The sequence below is a fragment of the Rhipicephalus microplus genome, chromosome X (assembly GCF_043290135.1).
Source record: "Rhipicephalus microplus isolate Deutch F79 chromosome X, USDA_Rmic, whole genome shotgun sequence".
In the NCBI taxonomy this organism is placed as follows: domain Eukaryota; kingdom Metazoa; phylum Arthropoda; class Arachnida; order Ixodida; family Ixodidae; genus Rhipicephalus; species Rhipicephalus microplus.
In genome coordinates this window covers 153026569-153050069 of record NC_134710.1, presented here as the reverse complement: position 1 = coordinate 153050069, position 23501 = coordinate 153026569, and the positions used below count along the sequence as shown (strand labels likewise).

The following is a 23501-nucleotide window of genomic DNA, read 5'->3' as shown; positions in this document are numbered from 1 at the left end:
ATGGACTTCATTGGGCCTTTCACTAAATCCAAAGCAGGGAACCGCTACATCGTCGTGATTACCGACTACCATACGAAATGGGTCGAGGCTGTCGCGTGTCCAGCGGCCACTGCCGAAGAAGCAGCAAGAGCTTTCGTCGAACAAATCGTCCTACGTCATGGTGCCCCGGAGTAAGTAATAAGCGATCGTGGGCAGCACTTTGTCGCCAACTTGACCGAAGAAATAATCCGGCTCGTGGGTTGCGAGCATGCCACCACAACAGCATACCACCCACAGGCCGACGGCTTGTGCGAGCGTTTTAACCGCACGTTGGCTGACATGCTCAGCATGTACGTTTTCCACACCACCGCGACTGGGATGAATTTCTACCGTACGTTCTTTTTGCATACAATTCTTCCATCCACGAGACGACTGGATTCATTCCCTTCTTTCTTCTTCACGGACATGAACCGACACTACCGGTGGATGTAGGGTCGGGCGCGCAACGCGGATTCGACTACACCCTGGATGCAATGAAAGTGGCTGGCAGGCTGCGGCAGGCTCGAAAAATAGTAAATGAACGGGAGAAGCGTCAGCAGGAGAAGAACAAACACAGCTATGATGCTAGGCGACGAAGTGTTATTTATCATCAGGGCGACTTGGTGTACTTGTGGACTCCCTCCCGGGCGAAAGGGAAGACGACGAAGTTTCTTCACAAATATCATGGACCTTTCCGTCTTGTGCGCTGGGTAGCCGAGAACAACTGGGAGGTGGTAGACCAAACTGGGAAAAAACGTGACGTTGTGAATGTGGCGCGTTTAAAGCCCTGCCACGTTCGATTGGGCTCCGATGCCGACGACGCGGACGATGAGTCCGATGATAATCATGAGGTGCATGATGTAGGTGGTGATGTGCGCGAGTGCAGTGCAAGGAGAGATGACCACGGATTGCATCAAAGTGTTGTGCGCGGGAACAGTGCAACGAGTGATGAACAGGGATTCTATCAAAGTGTTGTGCGCGAGTGCGGCTCTACTGGTGATGTGCGCGAGTGCGGTTCGCGAGTGGGTCAAGAACTCCGTCTGCAACATTGTGTGCGCGGGACACAGACCAGTGTTCCAGTACAGCAGTGCGAAAGCTACGACACGGACACTGAACTTTACTCCGACTGGAAGACATTTTCAAGTGGTAACAACGCACAACAGAATGTCAGTGCTTACGACACGGACACTGAGTTGTATTGCAGTACCAACGAGTGAACCTATATATTTCTGTGCCCAATGATTTTGTTTTGTTTTTTCATCTGTTGTTTTTATGTAATTTTTTAAAGCCTCTCACCTTTTATACACATGCATAAGTGCCTTTAAATAAGCATCTCACACACTTGTTGAAGGCAAAACCTTTTTGTATATTTAGTCTATTTCTTGTCGTGTTTTACAGATAAAACGAGTGGGACACACTTTTTCGTAGGGGGAGGTGTCGCGAGAGCAATGTTTTGCGGAAAACCTTGTTCTTTTTCGGCTACAGCTGGAGCTTGTTCTTTGCCAGACGCCCTTGTTAGCGGCGCCGTTTAACTTGTCTCGGGGAGCGCGCCTTGAGGAAGAAGGAGTGAACAGAAAGGGCTGCGTCTGGTCGGTCTCTGTGCGCTTGGCGCCAAGGCAGGCACCGCGCCGTGCTTTGGACCAGACCGCAGAAATTGGGTGCTTTTCTCCTTCTTCTAACCACTAAGCCCCCACGCTTCAAACGAACGAGCCGCCGCTTTGGTCCTCCGGGGTCAAAAGGCACCTAAATTTGAGCAGTCGTTAGCACGTCAAGGCCGTTTCAGAGAACGCGCCCGTTTCAGAAGCTGCCACAGTGTTGTCGCAGACAGGCTGCAGGCAACCACATGTTGATTTGATTATCCTCGGCTTGCCCGGTTGGTCCGCGCCACCGGAACGCTAAGAAAAACCCTATTTAAGCAGCGACTTGGGCTCTTTTTGAGGAGAGCGGAGTCGGGGTAAACAGCGGATCTCACCACCGGAGACCAGCCCAGCCATGCATGCCGAGGGGTATGCCACCATTTTCTATGTTTTGTCTTTGTGACCTAGTGCATTTTGTAAATTGAAGTTGTGTTAGCTAAATAAACCCCCGATGAGTGCTTCCCAAAATCATCGTGTTGACTTCTCATCGATTGCCTCCGCGGAGTTTCACCCACACTTATTCGTCTCCCTGGTCGTCCGATGCGCCTAACTTTGAACAACACCGCCGTTTCGCTACAATATGGTGATATTGGGACGTTAAACCCCATATATCAATCGATCAATTCTGTTCATCTCAACAATAATATTCAGCGATTTTTCATAAATGACTTATGGTCCTGTGCAGCGATACATGGAGAATAATGCCAGAGTACGCTTAGAGTGTTCATCAAGATGAAGGCATTATACTTAGTCAGAAGCAACAATTCCTGTTTGATCCTAAGTACGCCACACATTCCGGTGCAATCTAACGTTCTTGAGTCGCTACGATGCATCCACCATCTTTGAAATCATTATTGCGACATCAATTAAGTAGGCAGTCTCGATGGTTTTTGCCGTCGCCGTCATTTACGCATAAAGTCCGAATCGACAACATCGCACCCTTGCATCGTACGTTCCCCCTGCGAGTAAAAGCTCGCAAACAACGAACGCGGCTGAAACGAGCCGGTGACCTCCGTGTTACGAAGGACGCATACGATAGCGCCAACCCGTGTGCGAGGCCTGCCGTCGACAGCGAGACCTTTCGGCGCCATGCCACTGGTGGCGCTGACTCTCACTCCCACGTTTAATGCGCATCCATATATACCCCATAAAGTGAACAGAGAGATGGCCGCCGTGGTAGCTCAGTGGTAGAGCTTCAGACGCGTTATTCAAAGGTCTCAGGTTCGGTCCCTGCCCTCGACAAGTTATCTTTCCGTCCACTTTTCTTTCTTCCCATTTACATTACAATTACTTCTAATGACAGCCCCTATATTTTCCTTGGTATTATTGTCTGTTAGGTCTCATTAATATTGTGTCTAACAAAGAAAGCCAGGCCTTACATGGACACTTCCTTCCTTCATTGACTATAAAGTAAAGACATTTGGGCGCGCATTATATATGGGCAAGATTCATTAAGCCCTGGCTGCGTTAGTGCGTCGAGCTTCATTTGCGCCGTTGTTTCTGGAACTACATACACATCAGCGAACTCTACATCCTGACATCTCAGTGCTTCTTCACTCGTTTGCGGTGCAAACGTCTGGGGCAGCATTCTAAAAGCTTTTTTTTATGTGTGTTTGTAAAAGGGGGGGGGTCGAGTGTTTTTTCTAGTATTTCGCTTATAATAAACATCTTCCTCAAAGACAATGAAAAGTTTCTCTTCCGAAGAATTAAATATAGTGTAGCAGAACTTCCACGAAAAAAATATTTAATTTGGTATTGATTGATTGATTGATTGATTGATTGATTGATTGATTGATTGATTGATTGATATGTGAAGTTTAACGTCCCAAAGCCACTTTATGATTATGATAGACTCCGTAGTGGAAGGTTCTTTGACGTGCACCCAAATATGAGCACACGGGTTTACAGCATTTTGGCCTCCATCGAAAATGCAACTGCCGCAGCCGGTATTGTTGCGACCGGGGTTTGCAGGCACCGGAGGTCCGGAATGACGTTGTCGAGGCAGGAGGAAGAGAGACTTGAAGAGGGTTTATTTACATTATATACAAGGTGGGCTCTCGTACATGTCGAGCTCTTTCTTACATGGCGCGCTTTCGACTCTGGCGTTCCTCTACATGGCGCTCCTCTGAATGAGCCGGGTGGCTCATTATACAGGGTATGTTCTCCCCAGATCCCTAGATCAGGGAACACGTGCAGAGGTTACTGTCCAATCACAGATCATACACAGCCGGCGAGGTTGAAGAGCATGCACGGCCCACGTGAACGTCCAATAATGAGCCGTGATCACTGCAATCCAAGGTGGCGCCAGCGGGGCTTCCTCGTCGTGTGTGCGCTGGTCGAGGGGTCCCAAGCTTAAGACATGCAGCATACATCAAAGGGTCCGCTGACCTGTTCGCTCAATTAGCGGGGCGATTTGCGGTGGCCGCCGCGGTCTCTTCCAAGGAAGATGCTGTACTTGTTGTCCACTCTAGAACGACGGCGTCGTGGCGACACGGTGTCTCACCCTCCGGCTAGGAGGGACAATGCCTGGCGTTCATAGGCAGCCGGCCTGTCGGCTACTTGTTTGAAGATCCGAAGAGCTCCCTCGTGAGCTCTGGCGCCAGTCACAACAGTATTCAATCCCGTGACCTGTGGGTCAGCAGCCGAGTACCTTAGCTACTAGACCACTGTGGCGGTGCTTATTTAATATGAGTCCCTAAATCACAGCCAAGTCGATGTACAACCTTGGTTTGGGGATCTCTTCTTTACCAGCAGGGGTAGGTCTTGAGAAGAAAAGAGCGATTAAAAAAAAGAATTGTGAGGCCTTCTCAATAGTTTGCAATACAGTGTCCAAATCTTTTTTGCATGTATAATTAATTCATGCGTGATACAAAACGAGTTCTACAATATATATTAAAATGAGGAGTATACGTTATGCAGGGTGTTTCAAGAAATATGTCCAATATTCTTTAAAAATCACAGAAAGAAGGTACCCATGTGCTATATGCTCCGTTGCCTTTCCCGTGCCAGAAGGCGTCTTCAGATACGTACAAACATTATTTACGGCAGTAATTATAGAAATTGACGCAATTGACTTTTTAACCAGTCGTGATAGCCAGTGAAGTGAAATGGGCGGATTGAAGCCCATTCTACGAATAGTCCAAAGCCACTTTGAAATTTTTGAAAAGCGACCACTGGTAATCACCGCGGAACAATGCAATGAGCCTAATTTAGCTGGACAAACCGAAACCGACGCACCGAACAGCGCATATACCATTCACTTCGACAACACCCTCAATGACGATACTCTTTCCCTCGCATTGGGGGTGAAGAATAAGTGAAGTGCCTAAATTGACAGTTGATAACGGCGATTTGGTGCGTCGGTTTTGGTTTCACTAGCTAAATTGGCCAGATTGCGTCGCTCCGCGGTGATTACGAATGGCCGCTTTTCCAAAATTTCAAAGTGGCAATGGACTATTCATAAGAAGGGCTTGAATTTCCCCTTTGACTCGACCGGTTATTACCACTTTGAAAATTTTAATTGTGTTAATCTCTATATTTCTGCTGTAATTAAGGTACATACCCATCTTAAGATGCCTCCTGCCACAGGAAGGCAACGCCGCAAGTAGCACACAGATGCCTCCTTTCTGTAATTTTTAAAGGATATTGGACACATTTCTTGAAACACCGTGTATAATAAAAACACGGGCGTTATATATTAGAATTCCGCTCGAGAATATGCGTGTTGCTTGGAGTCTACCCCCCTGTGACAATCTGCGGCTTCCCGTTCCAGCCTTTTGGAGCTTGCAAGTTTGTTTGTTTTTTTCATCACGTTACCACTGGGCTACAGCCATGCTTGTGGGCTTACGAAGAGGAATTATATAAAGCCGATCATGGAAGCATCAGAAGCCGGTACACTGGGGAGCTTCAGTGAACCAGGGCGGTGTATATGTAGGATTGCGACGAAGCCACCAGGGTGCAAAGCACCCAGCCACATGTGGAATCAGTGCCTTTGCAGTGATTTGCGCGTAGCAGCACGCCTTTCCTCGAACACGTTGGCGCAAGCAGTAGTTGGCGCGAATACAAAAGCGATGCCTTAAAGTGTTTCAAGCCGCGACGCTTGTCCCATGGCATCGGGGCGGTCTACACAAGGAGACAGCGCACGGACAAGCGGTGCAAACACCAGCCTCGCCCTCGTATAACAAGGGTGCGCAACGAGGAGTTCCTTTCCGATCAGCGCCGCCTGGGTTCCATGAACGCCCGCCTGAACACATGGCTGCCACGTTCGCGAACCACTATTGCCGTCGCCATGTTTATAGCGGCTCGCGGGGGGGTGGACGGTGGGCCCGGCCGTGAGCGTGGCGCGCGCAGCCAGCACCACCGGCTGTCGCGCTTGTGTTGTTCCGGCCGGATTTATTGCGTAAACAAACCACCGTGCCGAACGAGGAGGATCCTGGCAATGAGCGCCTCAGCGAGCAAGAAAAATGGACACGAAAATGGCAGCTCCTACCACGTCTACCCCCTCAAGTTCCCCCCGCATCATCTCGATCACTGGTTGCCTTTGTCAGCACCTTCCGACAACCCACAGCTGCTTTTTTTTTTAACCCTGGTAGCACTCTCAGGGTTGAGGCCGCGTTTGCACTGCACTGTGCATGCCCTTATCTCGAAGCGGCTAATGACCCCGAATTCTTGTCGCACGCACACAGCCTCCGCAAAGCTGTGGCCAAACGGTAAGTGCAAGATTCGTGCAATACCGAGGCCGACTATAGGGCAAGATCAACCGACATACGTTCTTTCAGCCGCGGATCACAAACACTCGTTTTAAGCAGTAAAGGGTTTGAAAAAACACTCGAACTACGCGCGCGCACGCCACGTGAACAACGAAATGACAAGAGCCGAATGAAACACTGCGTACATCGCGACGTCTCTGCGATATCGTTTTTTTTTCTTGCGTCCCTGCTTGTCAAAACATGAGCGTGCGCACGCGTAGGAGCAAAACAGCGAAAGCGGGCCTACTTTAAATATTTGGATTTCCTACGTCATTGCGTGCGACCACGTGCAGCCACGTGCCGATGTGCGGCACATGGTATCCCGCGAACGCGCTCGGTCGAGATGCCATCTGTGGTTCTTCCTACGTCAGCCTGGTCGGTAAACAGGCCTGCCGCGGCACAGCCATTGTTCAAGCAACAGGGACGCATGAAGCTTTGTCGTCCTGGCTCGCGTGTGCCTGTTCGATCCACGGCGAGACAGCGGAGCTGCTGCTGTTGGCTACCGGCCGCGCCCCAGCGACGCCGTTACACGCAAAGCCCCTCCGACGAGGCACGCGACATGGCAGAAGAGAGGGTTCAAAAGGCCAAGCAGGGGTCGTCACTGATCAGACGAGTTGTTCCCCTTACACTGTCTTCCCCTTTTATAGGAGGACGTGATTGCGTGACGACGTCTCTCGCTCTCTTTTTCTTTCCTCTCTTCCTTTTTTTTTTTGTACAACGAGAAGAGGTGGAAACGAGAGGGGTGAGAGTGCACGGCATAATTTCCGCTTTACTGGCATCTCTACACGTGAGGTTGCTTTAATTATAGTGACCATATATATATATATATATATATATATATATATATATATATATATATATATATATATATATATATATATATATATATATATATATATATATATATATATATATATATATATATATATATATATATATATATATATATATTGAATTAACTTGAAGATAGCACATAAGAAAAGGATCGTATTTACTAACGTTTCGGCCGTGGCACGGCCTTCGTCAGAGTAACAACGGCCTTCGTCAGAGTACTCTGACGAAGGCCGTGCCACGGCCGAAACGTTAGTAAATACGATCCTGTTCTTATGTGCTATCTTCAAGTTAATTCAATATATATATATATATATATATATATATATATATATATATATATATATATATATATATATATATATATATATATATATATACGGGGCCCCAGGCAGAATTCACACAGAGTTTAAAAATATGCCGACACACGCAATTACGACGACGCGACCAAATGCATGTTGCTCAACGTTGCCTGGAGTTAGTCAGACTATTTTTGTGTTCTAAAATATTGTTTAATTAGATCTGTTTAATTAACTAACTTTTGAAGGAACGAATATGGATAGAAAATTTCAATGAGGAAGTTGTAGATCGGTTTGCAAAACGTCCGATTAGACAGTTTTGAGCAGAACAGCGACGCCTTGAAGTATCCGTACATCAGTATATCTGTTAACTATTAGTGTTTTTCTGCTAATTACAAATGCCCGCGAAAAGCAAGTAAATACCACGTGACAAATCCGCTCGCGTGCCAGTGCGCACAATGAATACGAGTACGAGTAGCCTGATAAAATACCGCTTTAAAATATGAAGTCATCTTCAGCATGGTGACTCTGGCGTTAAACTAGAAAGACATAGTATGAAATTTAAAGATTATTTTCTAACTATCGTGCTTGTACCTTTCAGAGACACCAGTTATGCCCCTTTTCTAACATGCAAATTATGCATTGTTGTGGAATACTTGTAAGTGAAAAAAGGGAAAAATGTATTGACCAAATTCAAATTACACAAAGGTATAACGAAATAGAGATTCTTCGTGGGGCTTACTTTTTATTCGACACAACCAAATTGAGTCAAGAAACAATTTTTTAAACCTGCTGCGTGCTCCTAATGACATAAGTTGAAATAATCAGGGTGAGCGAGGAAAAAAAAGAAACCTTTCGTCTGTGGCATCCGAACCCACAACCATCGAATTACGCGAATTACGTCTGTAGGGTAACTTGGCAGCAGAGTGCATTTTGTGAACTCACCACTCCGCAAAACACGTCATTCGCGAATGTGAAAACAAGGTTCTAGTGGCCGTCGCATGACTGCAAACCTATTGTTCGCGCACATATAGAACAAGAGAACAATTTTTTACAGGCCTATAGAATAGGCACTGGAGGGAAATTCGAAATCTTAGATTATGGCACGACCACTGCATTCAGCGTGGAAAATAGTCAAAATAACCGACAAGCGTGTAACGGCCGCTTTCGAAACATCCGGAGCACTTCATTTTGGAAAAAACTATGTGTCAAACACAGTTTAGCGATAAATTTCACCCCTTAAAGCAGTCTAACTTCCAATTTAGCTTTAATTCCTAGGAATCAAACTTTTTTGGTTAAATTACATCCTCATACAGTCTTTTGTGCGAACGTTCCTAGGTGTCTGAGACACTCGAGAATAAATTATGAACCGAGCACGGATACTCCGCGTTGGTGTTCTCTTACTTTTGTCTTGTTCTAGTTCTGTGGAGCGACGAAATTTTCGCAGTTACTCTGCTGACCTAAATATTTAAAAGTTGGGCGCACAAAAGACTGGCTAAATTGTGGTTGAATAATGTATTCTGTCGGAAAAAGCGGGGCTGAAAGGAGCTCGGGATGATAATTGTCTACGTGGTCCTTCATGTATGCTCTCCATACACCTGGCGCCGTTTTCTCCGTCGGGACACTGGAAACACTTCAAACATTTGAACAAAGGTCTTGTATTCACGGAAGTTAATAAATTATTTGCATGCATAAGTAAATGGCGGCATCAATCTGAACTGATACATCCTAACTCTGACGCTTACCACCTCCGTCACCAGTGGCAATCGGCGGCAGCTGTGCTTACTTTGAAAACGAAGTGACGCAGTTGCCGGGAATAATTCCGCACTGACCGCACAAATTTGAAAGGCATTATAGTTAAGGGAGAGAACATCCTATAGCTGTCAATGCAGGCTTGGGCGATATCCGGGACTATTGATCGGATGTACAGCTTAGCCACCTGGAAACATTCACATACACATCTCTATGCTTGTCATGAAGCTCTAGCACGAGGGCATGATATTATATATCAATGGCTGCCTGGACATATCCGTATTACCGGAAATCCATTAGCCGATGATGCAGCCCACTCAGCCTATGAAGGAACCCGTGTAGTCCCAATTCCTCTATCAAGGAATGATGCAGCAAGACAACTTTGCCTGCTGGTTCGAGATCTCACACGCACGTTCTGGTCGTCTACCAGCTTCCAAAGGTGTCAATTTTATGAACTGGATCCTTAGCTCAAGCTAAAGCTACCACCACAACTTCCCGCTCCGATGAGACACTGTTATGCCTCCTTTGGCTGGGTGTTGCATATACAAAGGTGTACTCCTTTCGCATTGGTATGGCAGACACTCCTACATGCGACTACTGCGGAGCTGAAGAGACCATCAAACACGTCCTGTGCAGCTGCGCTTGCTACGACACACAGCGATGCCAGCTCCGGATGGTTTTGAATCAACTTGACTCCGGACCATTTTGTGTGCAGAAGATACTAGGACCTTGGGCATCTGCCTCAGTTGCGCAGAAAGCAACTAAAGCACTGCTACTTTACCTAAAGTCAACAAACCTGAGCGACCGCCTGTAGACTGTGTGTGCTCCCCGAGTGTGCTCGTGATTGTGTGCACCTTCTCATCTCTCTGCAACCTCTTTTCTCCCCTTTATCCCTTCCCCAGTGCAGGGTAGCAAACCGGATGTGCGTCTGGTGAACCTCCCTGCCTTTCCTTACATCTTTATCTCTCTCTCTTTCTCTCTCTCTCTTTCTCTCTCTCTCTCTCTCTCTCTATGCTTGTAACAGAACATTCATCGTGTGGGCCCCAATGAACACTTTAGCACTCTTTCGTTTGCTGTTGTAAAACAATGCCACCCCCCACCCCCCTATGATATGACGTTCCTTTAGACTTCTTACCATCTGGTTCTGCCCTCTGTGACAACTTCTGGTGTAGTTGCTTCAACTATTTCTTGTAGCTGTTACATTCTTTTATGAAATTGACATAAATTTCTCGCGATAATCTATATGCCTTCAACGTCTCATATTACTGCTTGCGTTACTTCGACGTCATTTCCAACTGTTTTATTTCCATATATGGGCTCTGTGCCACGGCTGCTGTGCACACTGTAAAAATAGTGTTGACGTACCCTGCAGCTTGCCCACTCTTGTTGGCCATGAGAGTTCAATCTCTCTTCGATGTTAACAATACTCGACACGAGTTTCTCGCCATAGGAAGGGCGCAAAGGGACATTTCAAACGCGCACTAAATATACTCACCTGACAACGAAGCTCCCCTATCCTCTACAAAGGCACCTTCCATGTGCCAGTCAGGCGCTGATTACCACAGCAAAATGGTTGCTACTAACCTTCCTTCATGGACTTCTCACATCCGCCTCATCTGGTATACTTACAGTGACATTTACTTACTTGCCTAGTTAGTCACCCTTGGTTCAAACGCCGGCGCTCACCAGAATTTACACAGGTGTCGCCGTTTCCATAAGCTAACGTACGTACAATAAGTCTCCTCATTATGAATGTCAAGTGGTGGAAGGCGAAGTGGATAAAAAGTAATTGTTACCGAAGGGCGTTATCGACCTGTCTTCCAGTCTGCATCGCTTGCTTTCTCGGTATTTATTTACTTATTTTAGTTAGTTAGTTAGTTAGTTAGTTAGTTAGTTAGTTAGTTAGTTAGTTAGTTAGTTAGTTAGTTAGTTAGTTAGTTAGTTAGTTAGTTAGTTAGTTAGTTAGTTAGTTAGTTAGTTAGTTAGTTAGTTAGTTAGTTAGTTAGTTAGTTAGTTAGTTAGAGAACAGCAGTTGCGCTGACCGCGCAAGGCCTTACAGCGTGTTACGAATTTAGAGCTCAGCTTCCGAACACAGCTTTTGAAGCAAAGAGAAGGTTTGCGTTCTTGGCAACCTTGTGCCATTTCATCAAGCTATTTTCATGAGAAGCAGAACGCCCACAGTATAGTGACGTAAAAAGAGTGAGTGCCACAAGGCAAAGACATTCCTGCACGGAGTGTGGAATGCGAATGACACATATGCGATTCGATTGAAGATAATTTTCACAATGACAGACATTAAAAGAGGAACGAAGTGTGGTATTCGCGAAACAGCACAAAACATTGCATGGCCCCGTGCTTCTCGCTCGCATGAACTAACACGCTGTCTTCCCCCACCTCAGAGATGTTGCGGCGGTCTTGCAGCCACTTCAAGAGCTCGCTCGCATGCATGAAACGCGAATACTGGCTTGATGGTGGACCAGGATCTGGCCGTCGTAACTGAGATGGAAGAGCTGAGCCTTGGTTAGAGTGGCGGAGCTCTGCTGGTTCGCCAGCGGCAGATTATTCAGAACCAACGCGCGAAATCTCGACAGGCAACATCGGACGTCTAGTGAGTGAAGGTCCTCCCTAAGGCCAAATATAGCCTGGTGCAACTGTAAGAGAGCACTCAGTAATCCACATGACTACAAACCAATAAATAAATAAATAAATAAATAAATTATGTTGTCTCACATTTTTCTCTGCTCTGTCGTCGCCGATTGGAATGCAATGTGGGTCCTTACAAAGATTAAACAACCCCGAAGCTCACAGAAAAAGTTTATGCTGCAAGACAAAATATTGTCTGTTAGTTCTCATTAATACTGTCTCTAACAAAAAAACGAGCGCTTTAATTTACAATTTCCTTCATGCTGCAAGACAGTAATTTTTAGCCCTGTGAATACAGTCACAAATCATTGGTGAACTGTGGCAAAGACCATTAAAGCTGACAACAGTAGCCCTCAGCACATACGCTTGTGCCAGTCAAAGATCCAAGTAGCGAAGCGTGCCCTGCAGAGCTACCTTGGGATGCGGCGATGGACCGAGAGCGTAAATGGTCAGGGCCCCCCGTCACGCGGGCGCGGAGCCCAGCCGGAAGCGTCGCGTTCTGGCAGCCGGCCGGGCATGCGCGCTGGACTCGCGGCCCAAAAGAGAGTGACGATGCGCGGCCGGGGGCGAGGACCAGGGCTCACGAGGAACAAGGTGGTTGCCAGCCTTCTCCACCTGTTGGCCGGCTATTTCCGGCACAACCGAGGTGGTTGGTCGCGTCTGCGAGGAGTCTGCAGAGCGTCACGGCACCAGCGGCGCCTCATTCCGCCAGGACCCCCGCCGCGTCCAAGCAATAGCAGGTCGCCTCCGATGCATGCGTTCTCAAGGAACTGCTCCGCAGCGACAGCACCATCATCAACGACAGCATGCCGACCTGCCCTGCCGAAGGCCAACGAGTGTTAGGCTTAGTGTAAATACGTGCCTGGACCACGCGGCTGGGTAGGGTGCGACCACGTCTTTGGATAACCGAAACCTTTTCAAGTAAGGGTGGCCTCTGCGTGTCCGCCATTCACCTGTTCAGTGTTTGTTTTAAGCAAAGGTGCGTACGCCTCCGGGATCGCGGTGTGGCGGGCAACTTTGCAGACCTTGGCGATAAAGTGTCGCTTGTGAGGCAACTGGAAAGTTTCTCGTCCGCGTGTGAAGCGTGTGTGCGCACTGAACTCGGAGTATTTCCTATCGGCGTGATGGGCTCTGACTGAGCGAAACGGTTAGTTAGGTCACGCTGCGCTGTCTTACGTGTGGACTCAATACTATTCATATGCCTATTGCCTGTCTTCGTGGACGTCGTAGCCCTGGTAAAGCTGTGACATGTATAGTTACTGAAGATGCCGTATGATTTTTTTTGTATCAAAGGCTCATCCCTCTATAGCAGCATGCTATCAATAAGTCTTTCATAACATACAATTTTGATCTTGCAAGTGTGAGGTTAGTTGCCATCCAAAGAGGAAAGTTATGGTCATGCCTTTTTTCTTTCTCAATGTTGTCAAGTAAGTTTGGTAGTATGAGATTTGCCAGTGTCCTGGCTGTCATTCGGTCATCATTCGTTAAATACCACGACGCATAACTGTAACAAAATTGAACTGCAGGTGGTAGTAAAATCAACATACTATTGATCGGCCTACGAGTGCCCCTTTCCGAGTGAGGTTTCAAAACACTGGATTTGCTTTTATCTCTCTCTGAGTGACAGACCGCTCTGACTTTACTTAATCCGTTGGATTACATGTTTGTCAGCTGCATATGCGTGTTGCTATGTATCTGTTATATCTGTGTTGAACGTGTGGTCTCATTTTCTGCCTTTCTCTGTACTTTTAGAGATATTATCGCATGAGCTAGAGGTAAAATTTTCATACGTTTATTTATTCTTATTGTGTCGATGAACAAACAAACCAAGTATTAACAAGTAGCGATTAATGCCACTGCTCGCCCACCCACCGCTTTCCTCATCATGTGGATCCCAAAATTTAAAATACTATGATTGGTAGTGCGTGTCACTGTTCTCAACATCACGGAGTCGAGCCGGACGATCTGGCTACTTATGTCCAGAAATATATATGGCATGTTGTGATTTCACCAAACTCTATGCAGTTTTAGCAGCCAATACACTGCGAGTTCGCTGAAAGTGTAGTGACAACAGGTTATTATTATTATTATTATTATTATTATTATTATTATTATTATTATTATTATTATTATTATTATTATTATTATTATTATTATTATTATTATTATTATTATTATTATTATTATTATTATTATTATTATTATGTGAACACACACCACTGACACAAAGGAAATAAGGAAGGAACAGGTTTACACCTGCCACCTGGCACAGCGGCAGCCTACACTTTTGGGAGGAGGAGACAGATAAAACACATGAAGATAGTGAGAAAAAAAAACTGCCTGTGCTATGCTTGTCTCTTCGTTTGCCTGCAGTTACTTAGCTGCAACAGAAACACCATGTTTCTTGCTCCCCTGCAAACAGTTACATAGCGCATGCTAACGTGTAGGTTTAAGGTTTTCAATCTCACACCACTAATCTCACACGACTGTTTACTCTATCACTACTACATGAGATACACTATCGACTGATTGATCAGCAGCGTTATATCAAGACGTAGAAGGCAGATAAAGCTTGAAGGACAGCTGACTATAAAGGGACATTTAGGCCTTGAATCTGAGAATTCTATACCATGAATCGAGGCAACCCTCGTCAGTGGCCGATGGTCTGGAACGGCTTGCTCATTCGAGCGAGCAGTTATCTCGCACACGTGGCTGCAGTGCGGGGCGGCAGAGCGAAAACTGACGCAAACGGTGAAATAACAACCGCGCAGCCGATTCGGTAGCCAAGGCGCGCGTGTGAAGCGAACATTAGCACGCACACATGGTGCCGGCACTCCCGTCCGAGAAGAGAAAGAAAGCAAAGCAGCGAGTGGGTCGAACCAAGATGAGTGCAACGCGAGGTAGGGGGCGGAAAAGCGGAGACCCTGCTACAAATGCGGGATGCAAAGGCAGCAGACCTGAGCACCGCGGTTCGCCTTTTGCTCCCAATATTCGTTTTTTTTTTTTCTTATTGTAGTTGCTGCCCTTTAAAGATGTCATTTATGTTTCTTTTTTACTTACGCAATGGAAACGCCTCAGTGGTATTCTAAACTAGTCCACACTTGCTATGAGAAAATGACGGTTGGCAAGAATGTCTTCTTCATTCTCTCCGTGCGTTCATAGACGCACGTGGGAAGGCAAGCAGTGAGACGTGAGTGGCGGCGGGCGTCCGCGTATGATAGCGCGCATGTGGCTTCCGGCCCCACGCAAAGCGCACTGCTGAGACACTTGTTGCGTCCCCACATGCACGAACTGGATCTCGCTTTCTTTTCTTTTCATGAGTGTACGTGTCTTACGAAACATCTGGTGCTGCCAGACCGTTAAGTGTCTCTGGAAGTAGTAAGAGCATGCGTAAGAAGCTCCCCACCATCTGGATAGTACTGCCTAGTACTAACTTCTGGGGCCAAAGCAAGGAGGGTAGCAAAGAGACTCGAAAGGGAGCTGGGGGACGAGATATGAAATAAATACAGGTGTGTCGCGAATAGAAAGAAAAACAGTAAAATGGATTTGGGGTAAAACACGAGTGGATGATACAGTTGGCATTAAACTTTTCTAGTGCAGAATTGTACAGTGCGCAAAGCAGCGCGTTGTCAGAGCAACAAACAAGATGCCGTATGAAGGGAAATGCTGTCGAACTTGACAAAACAACAATTAGCGCGTGAATATTACACGGTAGGGTTCAGGTGGAACAAAAAAAAATTTAATTGGACATTTGTGGAAGAGAGTGATGTTGCGCAACGGAATTAGCATGCCTGCTTTTGATTGGGAAAATTTCTTCAAAGCAGCTGCGCAGGTTAACCGACAATAAATCACGATGGAAGTCAATAAAATTACTACATAAAGCAGTGCTTCATCTATTCCTCGCTGCTTCGAGCTTTCGGAAGTTATATGGTAGTCTACCGCTGGGCATGCAATTAAGTTGGCTTCGCGTGTAGCAATGGTCTTAAGTGGTAAAAAATCTCCATGGTTTAAAATTAAGCTGGAGCACCCGGGATAGGATAGTCGTCCGCCGGATAATAAAAGTCTTCTCTCTCTTTACAACAGCGGCATCTTCCCTAACTCATCTATCTATCTATCTATCTATCTATCTATCTATCTATCTATCTATCTATCTATCTATCTATCTATCTATCTATCTATCTATCTATCGATCTATCTATCTATCTATCTATCTATCTATCTATTTATCTTCGAAGAAAATAGGCAGTTATTGAACACTGTGCAATGCATATAGATGAAAATTTATTCGGCAGCACATTTGTCGTGCAGCACATTGTTGTGGCTCTACTAGACTGCTGCTGCAGCTGCTGGTAAATACTTCGAAGTGGTACGCTATATCAGTATGGATGCACTAAAGCAGGAGCTATTTGAATAAAGGGACCGGATGAAAGAATCTGGTAAAAGTAGGAGAAAAAAATGGCGGCGGAGCTTTGTTAATTTTTTTGTGCTATTAGACTTCGTTTATGCGCCGTTTTGAAGACAACTGGCGAAGTAAAAACGAAAATGAATAACTGGTGAGTTGACAAAACAAAAACAAAAAGAAAACGGAAAGCCTACGTTCTATTTCTTTCGGTACAAAGCAAATTTGATGAGTGAGGTAATGCGTCCTCATTTTCTTTTTGTGGGGGGGGGGGGGTTCTGTCAATGAACATTGTGCAGGGTGTAGATAGTGGGTGTAGATAATAAATGATAAAATTGCCTGCCAAAACCACGATACCATTCTGAGTAATGCCATTGTTGTGGACATCGGAAATTTTCATTACCTGGGGTTATTTTAACGTGCACCTATACCTAAGTACCTACAAGGGTCTGTAGCATTTCGGCTCCATCAAAATTCGACCACTGCTGTTGGGACCGAACCCGCTACTTTCTGAGTCCGCTGCCGAGCACCATCACCCCTGTACCACCGCGGCGGCTAGATGACTAATTATTATACCACACAGACTTCCCCTCATGCTTCTTTAAATATTTGGTGGTTTCGCAATTGCCTTTGTGGGAAGATTCATATGCACCAATAATTGCGTGAAACCAGAAATAGTGCACAATATTGTACTAAAAAGCACTAGTTATCAGTGGCTTGGTCAACACTGCAACTGATCCAGCTGAGCAGTGACAAAAAAAAAATGCCATGCAAAAAGAAGCGTTAGCTGGAACAGGCTAAACCAAAATCGCAAAAGAACAAATCCCAGTACGGGCAGCTGATGTCCCGTTACGACTATTTGAAAGCAGTACTTCTTTTCTATAGCACACTTTTTTGAAGGCGGGGGACTCGCCTTACAAAACAAAGACGCGTAACTGAAAAGCTCCTGGCTCTGATATGGGATGCAAAGAGAGAGAGAGAAAAAAAAGAAAGAATAAGCATGCAAGAGTGTCTATGTGCTAGGTAAACTTAAGGTGACAACGGCTCCCGCTGGGAGAGAGAAAGACAGACCGACTGAATGACTAAAGTACTGAATAAACAAAAAAAACTACGGTGCGGGCACACCATCGTCCCTCTCTGCGTCGTGCAGCTACCGGTGTAAGCGCAATCGCCTAAAAACCACAACCTAGCCCCGTTTGAGAAGGGGAGAGAAAGAAACACGGGCGCGGGGCACGCGAGGGGGTGGTGGGAGTGGTGGCGGTGGTGGTAGCGTACGGAGGTCGGGAGGTTGCAGCAGCCAGGGGGGTGGCGAACCGGCGGATACGTCACACGATCCTCCCTTCACTACCGCGACTTTCTCTTTCCCCTCCCGACGTGTCTCTCTTATTTTCTTTCGAAGAGATCAGTGTGTTACGCGCGCACTGCTCTTGTTTTCGCTACGTGATTTCCTTCGGAGCCCCCCCCCCTGTTTCCCCCCCCCTGTCTCCCCCCCCCCCTCCAACCTCCGAACCCGCGGAAAAGGAGGTGTAGGAGGAGCCTCCTCCCGGAGGAGCTCTCGGGCATCCCGAAACGTCATTCCGTTGCAGGCAACGCCGCTGGCCAGACGAAGCACCACGGTGTGTGAGCGAAGCAGCTCAAGACTACGTCGTGTTTCCAAGACCGTGATCTCCGAAAAGGGGGAGGCCCGGCGCCTGACGCTCACCGGCCACTATGCCTCGGGCATTCCTTATCACCAACAAGCGCTACAATTCGACTGTCGACCACGACGACGACCACCAACACCGGCCTGCCGGAGGTGCCAGAGGTGAGACTGAACTTCTGTGTTTTCTTTGCCTCTTTTTTTTCCTCGCAGCTACAAATGCTAAGCTCTCGTGTGCACATATGTTTGTCGAAGGAGAAGGGTAGTTCGTCCAAAGGCTGCATTCGTGCTTTGGAAAATGTTCTCCTGTCGGATGCAGAACTAAAGCTTTTTGACCGGAGAACATGCTCCTTTAAAAATTTTTTTCTGGTCGAAGTTTCACCCTAGAATAAACTTTAAACTGTCCGTCGACGCCAAGGGGTAAAATTGTTGAGACTGCTCATTTATTAGGAGAATACACTGCACTCATGTTTTCTTGTCTTCATCTTACTGGAGAAAGTTTTCATTGTCATGCAAAAAGCTGCACCCTTTCCTGCTGCTTTTACCCATGCCACAGCGAGCGGCTTACCTTGTAATGCCAATTTGATATTACGGTCCTAACAGAGCCTGCACGCTTTCACGTGCACGAGATTCAACATCCGTTTCATTGCAACTCTTCGCTACCACGACACATTCATCATCAGTTTCCTAGCACCAATTTCATATGCAATAGAATAAAGCTTTTCCGTGCGCGACACAGAAGCGCTTGCTTCTCTGTTAGGATTATGTTTGATGTACATTGATGACATAAATTTTCAGTACGTACCGCTTTCGGTCTTTTTTTTTTTCGTTGCTTTCTGCCTCTTTTCGTCAGTCAGCTGGGGAAACACTGTCTCTCGCAGTGAGAAATGAGTCGCAGTACCGAGGTGCGCTAGCCTAACCAACGCTCCTCGACAACTGCAACTCGGACGAGCATATGCAGCGGTCGTCATATAGCGACGGTACCCGCGGCATCGTGGTATCGCTCGTACCGCTATCCGTTGCGCGATACGCACTGCTTTGCCATCGACGGCAATGGCACTTTACCGCATAACACTCATGCACTACCTGACAGGTGAGTCAGTGGGGAGCGGATGGCCACCGGACCGTTCGGCATCGCGCGACCGGCCGAGGCAGTTCGCTTCTTGTTAAAAGGTCCGTTTTTGTGGCTATGCGCATCGATGAATGATTACGGGCGATTTGTTTCGTGATTGTTTTTTTCTATCGTGAGGACCTTGTTATGTCGTTCTGAAGGCTGATTTATTGCACAATCTCATGTACGCTTCGCACTGCGCTCGGTTGAAGCACTCTATTTCGTGGGATTGATTCTAAAACACTCTGTTGCCGTACCATTTGTCACTTCTGGTTAAACCTGATGTGCTAGGGTGCTTGCTGAGCGCACTTAACGGTAACTTTAATGTATTAAAGTTGTCTGTAAAAGTGGACAGATTAACAACAACAACAACAACAACAACAACAACAACAACAACAACAATAATAATAATAATAATAATAATAGCCAATGACAATAAAGGCAACTATTCAGAAATGCTCTTATTTTTTGTCTCGATTATGTAGCGACAACTCTAACCATTTCGAGAGGAATAGTTTGACCCAGAGTTTCCAATTCCGAAAGCCTCTTACGACCACCTCCTCTCAATCTTAGTGAAAAGGGGGGGGGGGAGAGAACTTCTGCTGTGGCACTGTTGTAAGGCTTGGTCAGAAAGTAGTAAAAGCAAATTCTTTGATTTCCTTCTGGTACAGGCATGTCCTAAAGCAATGAATGTAGCCTGCAAGGTAAGTTTAGCATGGCAAGACATCGAAGAGTTGTAAGAATTGTCTTGCTGCTACTCTAATTCGTTTCTATAGGAGAACTAGGGTGTTTAGGACTGGCGATGAATAAATTAATAACAAAAAACTGATACCAAATATGTCAAATTAGGAGACGGAAACACCTTCCTTTCCTGTATCATGTTTTAAAAAGATCGTTAGGTACGTACTTAAGGCAAACAAACAAAAACAAAAACTAGACAGGAACAAATAGGGGTGTGCATGCTTATAAACTCAGATGCTAGGTTTAGCGAGAAAACAGTTATTACGCATGCACGCAGCGCGAAGTGTTCTTTAAGAGGAAACGCATGATTTCATCGCTCGCCATACACTCGATGCATAGATTCTTTTTTTTTTTGGTACTGGGTAATTAGACACTGACCACACATGTTGAATGTTACTACGTTCGCCACAAGTACACTGCAGGGTATTTATTAAATGATCTCAATCTAACATGAGTATTTCGTGAAGGAAGCACCTGGCTGGGGAGTAGACAAAACAAAGAATAGAATGAAAGCTATGTACATTAGGTGTCGCTTCCCTATTTAGTGCACAGCGACTTTGTGACAAGGTCAGTGGAGTAATTCAAACTGTCATGGGTAGTTTTCGTGGCAATAAGGCGATTTCTCAAAGCCACCAGAGTGCAAATGGAAGGTGTGCGTCAAAGTGAGGAAAAATGAAAAAAAAAAATTACTGCACTTCGAAATATGTTTTGCGGCGAAGCGAAATGGTGCTGATAATGTACATAATCATTCTGATGGCTCGCAAGGTTGGTGTAAATGTAGTATATTGGATCACTGTGGGAAGCTACTATAAAGTCATTTGTGTAATTATAGGATAATTCATAAACGTTACACAACAAACACCAACTATTCAGGCACAAACCTAACGAGGTCACACAACCCAGATGAGTGCACCTCTATTTCTGGGTATGTACAGTTTCACGACAGCATCTAAACATGTTAAAATAAAACAACAAATGAATACATAGTGTATCCATCTTTGCACAGATGGATATTTTTATCAACGCGTCCTGTTTTTATCCTGATCACAACACGTCTAATATTTGTATACAGGTAGGCCGAAGACTGGCAAATAAACAAAGTGCTTGGCATAACGACATTCGGCGCACGACTTTTTATCCCGCACTATAGCCCAGCGATGGAGGATACGAAGTACATAGAATGTGCAAAGACAGTTGCTGTGGTAGCATCTCGCTCCTCTCCTCGTGTGGCATCTCTGCCAGATATCATGTAAAATATAGTATTTTCTACTGCAAGTAATGTAGAAGCAACGCGAAGGGTATAAAAACGCATATTTGTAGTGGCTGTTCAGAAGCCCTGTTTTGGCCACTGCGCGGCCTTACTGAATCATTCGAGAGAGGGCCTGTGTTTGATGTGTGCATTCTTCTTAAAAAAAAAAAAAACGCTGTTCGGCAAATAGCCTCCGCGCTTGTATGTCCCGTCCTATTATTTCACACTTGTCTATGCGCTGTTCAAGACGTGAGGTATCGCAAGAACTCAGAAATATATGATGTAAACAGGGAGTAGTATTATTAAAATGAAGCGAAGACAGCGCGTCCGATTTATTTGCAGATAACACCTACTTTTTCCACGCGCAGTTTAATCAGCAGTCCATGACTGTGCTTTCGCATTAAGGAGCAAGAGCGTAATCCAGCACATCAAAAAAAAAAGCTCGATAATGCACACAAGTATATCGGTCAGCTCCTGAGTAGTTAGAGAATCAATATATGGATCCAAGTCAGCACACAGACAGCGACTGGCAACTGGCTGCCATTCACTTACGCGCGACCACCTCGGTGCAACTAAACAGGCTGGTGGCCTCTGTGAGCCAAACTACATCGACAGGCGTCATGTTTCCTCGTTGTTGTACTGGATGCTGTGTTTATTTTCGTGTAGCGTGGCGCACGCACGTGTGGACCGCGTCTATATACGAGCAGATGGCATCCACTGTTCCTCTGCAGAGGCCTTTGCTGTGTCTGGGCATGTCGGGCTTTGCGCCTAGCGTGAATCAAGAAAAAAAAAGAAAAAAGATGCTCCCTCCGTCATAAGAACCGGAAGTGAAACGTGTCTTTACAAATGTAGCTGATTATTTATTGTGCATTGATATATCGGAGTTTGTGCAATGTCTATTGGTGTTCGACAGTTATAACTCTGTTTGGCTCATAAGTGCGCCCACGTTCACGCCTAGTGACGCAGCTGCATCCCGACAACTAACGGATAATCATGATTTATTCCTGGTGGTGGCTCTAGTTGGTAATATACCTAAACCCAGTATGTCGTGAATCCCGCCAAAGATGGCACCAGCAAGCACATAATAAACATTGGCGTTCGATTAGCACTCCTTCAAAGCGTCGTCAGTCGAGGATAGATCACGCAAGGTGTGCGCTCTCGACTAATAGAATAACCGCCTGTGCTCATGCATACACGCTTCTAAACTGCGCTTCAGCAACACAGGAGGCAGATGTTTGTAGCTTTAGCCGCTGGCGTGCGTCTCGCTCCACCAAGGCACGACGTTCACCGGTCAGCATCGTTGCGTGCTATCACACTCGATGCAGTCGACAGGGGATAAACACTGTTGGTGCACGTGGAAGCTGCACAACTCCGACAACAAGCCTTCACACGCCGACGCGACGCGAAAGGTGAAGAACGTAACTGCGTTTAGGGCGTCTCCTCGATGCCAGGGTGGCCAGCGTTCCTCGCCCTAATTGCGTCGTCACCCTTGTGCGAGAGATAATGTGTGAGATATAGAAGGCGCGCTTGTGCAAATTCGTGCATGTGCGTCGGTAGCGCAGTCGTAACGCCGCGCATGTGTCGGCGTGAACCAAGAGGTCGTGGGTTCGATTTCGAACTACGGAGTTTCCAATTATACCTGTTCTTGGTGACACGTTAGTGTGCATTTTGCCAACGTCATATCCGTGATGGAAATACGTCAGTATAGTATTGGTCGATCCCGGCATAAAATACTTCCGTGTTAAATATATATATATATATATATATATATATATATATATATATATATATATATATATATATATATATATATATATATATATATATATATATATATATATATATATATATATATATATATATATATACCGGAAAAAGTTGTGGCAAGTGTTTTTAGCGCATGAAACATAACACCCTTTCTCCTCTTCCAGTTTGTTTTACAAATATCACATTGCCAGAGAACCATCGATAGCACTTTTCAGTGATTGTAATGCCCCCCTTTTAAGTGCTTTCAAGTGAGCACTGCCATAGTGCTTAAAGGGACGAGTTCCCCAGTAAGCAGGAACTGGACACGATGACCGCTTTTCGGTCATTGGCAAATGAGACTGCAACTCATCCGACACAACGTTGTGGTAGGTCTTGTGCAGTACGTACTATATAGCATGCCCTACACGTTGAAAGTAGTAGACTCACCAATCGAGTTCTAATGTCCTCGAAACATGCATACATTTGTACACGTATGCCCTTGCAAATGGCTATGGAAAGATGAGAGCACCTCGAGATTCTTATTTCCCAGAGTGTATAAGAGTTTCACGCGGTTCAAGTGCGCATCGAAGTTTACGAAATCACCCTTGAAATTTCGGAGATGCACAGGCGCGATGTATGGCAACGGATAAAAGCCACGCGGGACTAGAAAGAGCTGAAACTTAGAATT

The 23501-nt window shown here is 45.9% G+C and overlaps 1 protein-coding gene across 3 annotated transcripts in view; it reads left to right on the top strand.

The window, feature by feature from the left end:
- The window catches only part of LOC119176895 (uncharacterized), a 142344-nt gene that overhangs the window by 91328 nt on the left and 27515 nt on the right, over positions 1-23501 (top strand). For 2 of the 3 annotated variants that reach the window (XM_075878019.1, XM_075878020.1), the window contains one exon: positions 17914-18131. In XM_075878019.1, the coding sequence (XP_075734134.1) occupies positions 18038-18131 (94 nt within the window). In that variant the 5' untranslated portion in view covers positions 17914-18037. Of the gene's footprint in view, positions 1-12583; positions 12850-17913; positions 18132-23501 lie in introns of those variants that run through there. The other variant, XM_075878018.1, reaches the window with a different exon arrangement.